Raw genomic sequence first — 321 nt, forward strand, 5'->3', positions numbered from 1 at the left:
GCACGGTGGTGCAGGGCACCAAGAAGGAAGCCTGCACCATCCTCTTCATGATGCTCTACTTCTTCAGCATGGCCAGCTCGATCTGGTGGGTCATCCTCTCCCTCACCTGGTTCCTGGCCGCCGGCATGAAGTGGGGCCACGAGGCCATCGAGGCCAACTCCCAGTACTTCCACCTGGCCGCTTGGGCCGTGCCGGCCGTCAAGACCATCACCATCCTGGCCATGGGGCAGATCGACGGGGATCTGCTGAGCGGCGTCTGCTTCGTGGGCCTCAACAACATCGACCCTCTCCGGGGCTTCGTGTTGGCCCCGCTCTTCGTCT

At 63.2% G+C, this 321-nt stretch overlaps 1 protein-coding gene across 1 annotated transcript in view; it reads left to right on the forward strand.

The window, feature by feature from the left end:
• Positions 1 to 5: 5 nt before the first annotated feature.
• Positions 6 to 321, forward strand: part of LOC104276783 (frizzled-2-like) — a gene marked incomplete at its 5' end in the record, with an annotated part of 738 nt that continues 422 nt past the window's right edge. Inside the window, one exon of the mRNA XM_009873212.1 lies at positions 6 to 319. Within this exon, the coding sequence (XP_009871514.1) occupies positions 6 to 319 (314 nt within the window). The remainder of the gene's footprint in view (positions 320 to 321) is intronic.

This window comes from Apaloderma vittatum, unplaced genomic scaffold, assembly GCF_000703405.1.
Source record: "Apaloderma vittatum isolate BGI_N311 unplaced genomic scaffold, ASM70340v1 scaffold37857, whole genome shotgun sequence".
Lineage (NCBI taxonomy): Eukaryota > Metazoa > Chordata > Aves > Trogoniformes > Trogonidae > Apaloderma > Apaloderma vittatum.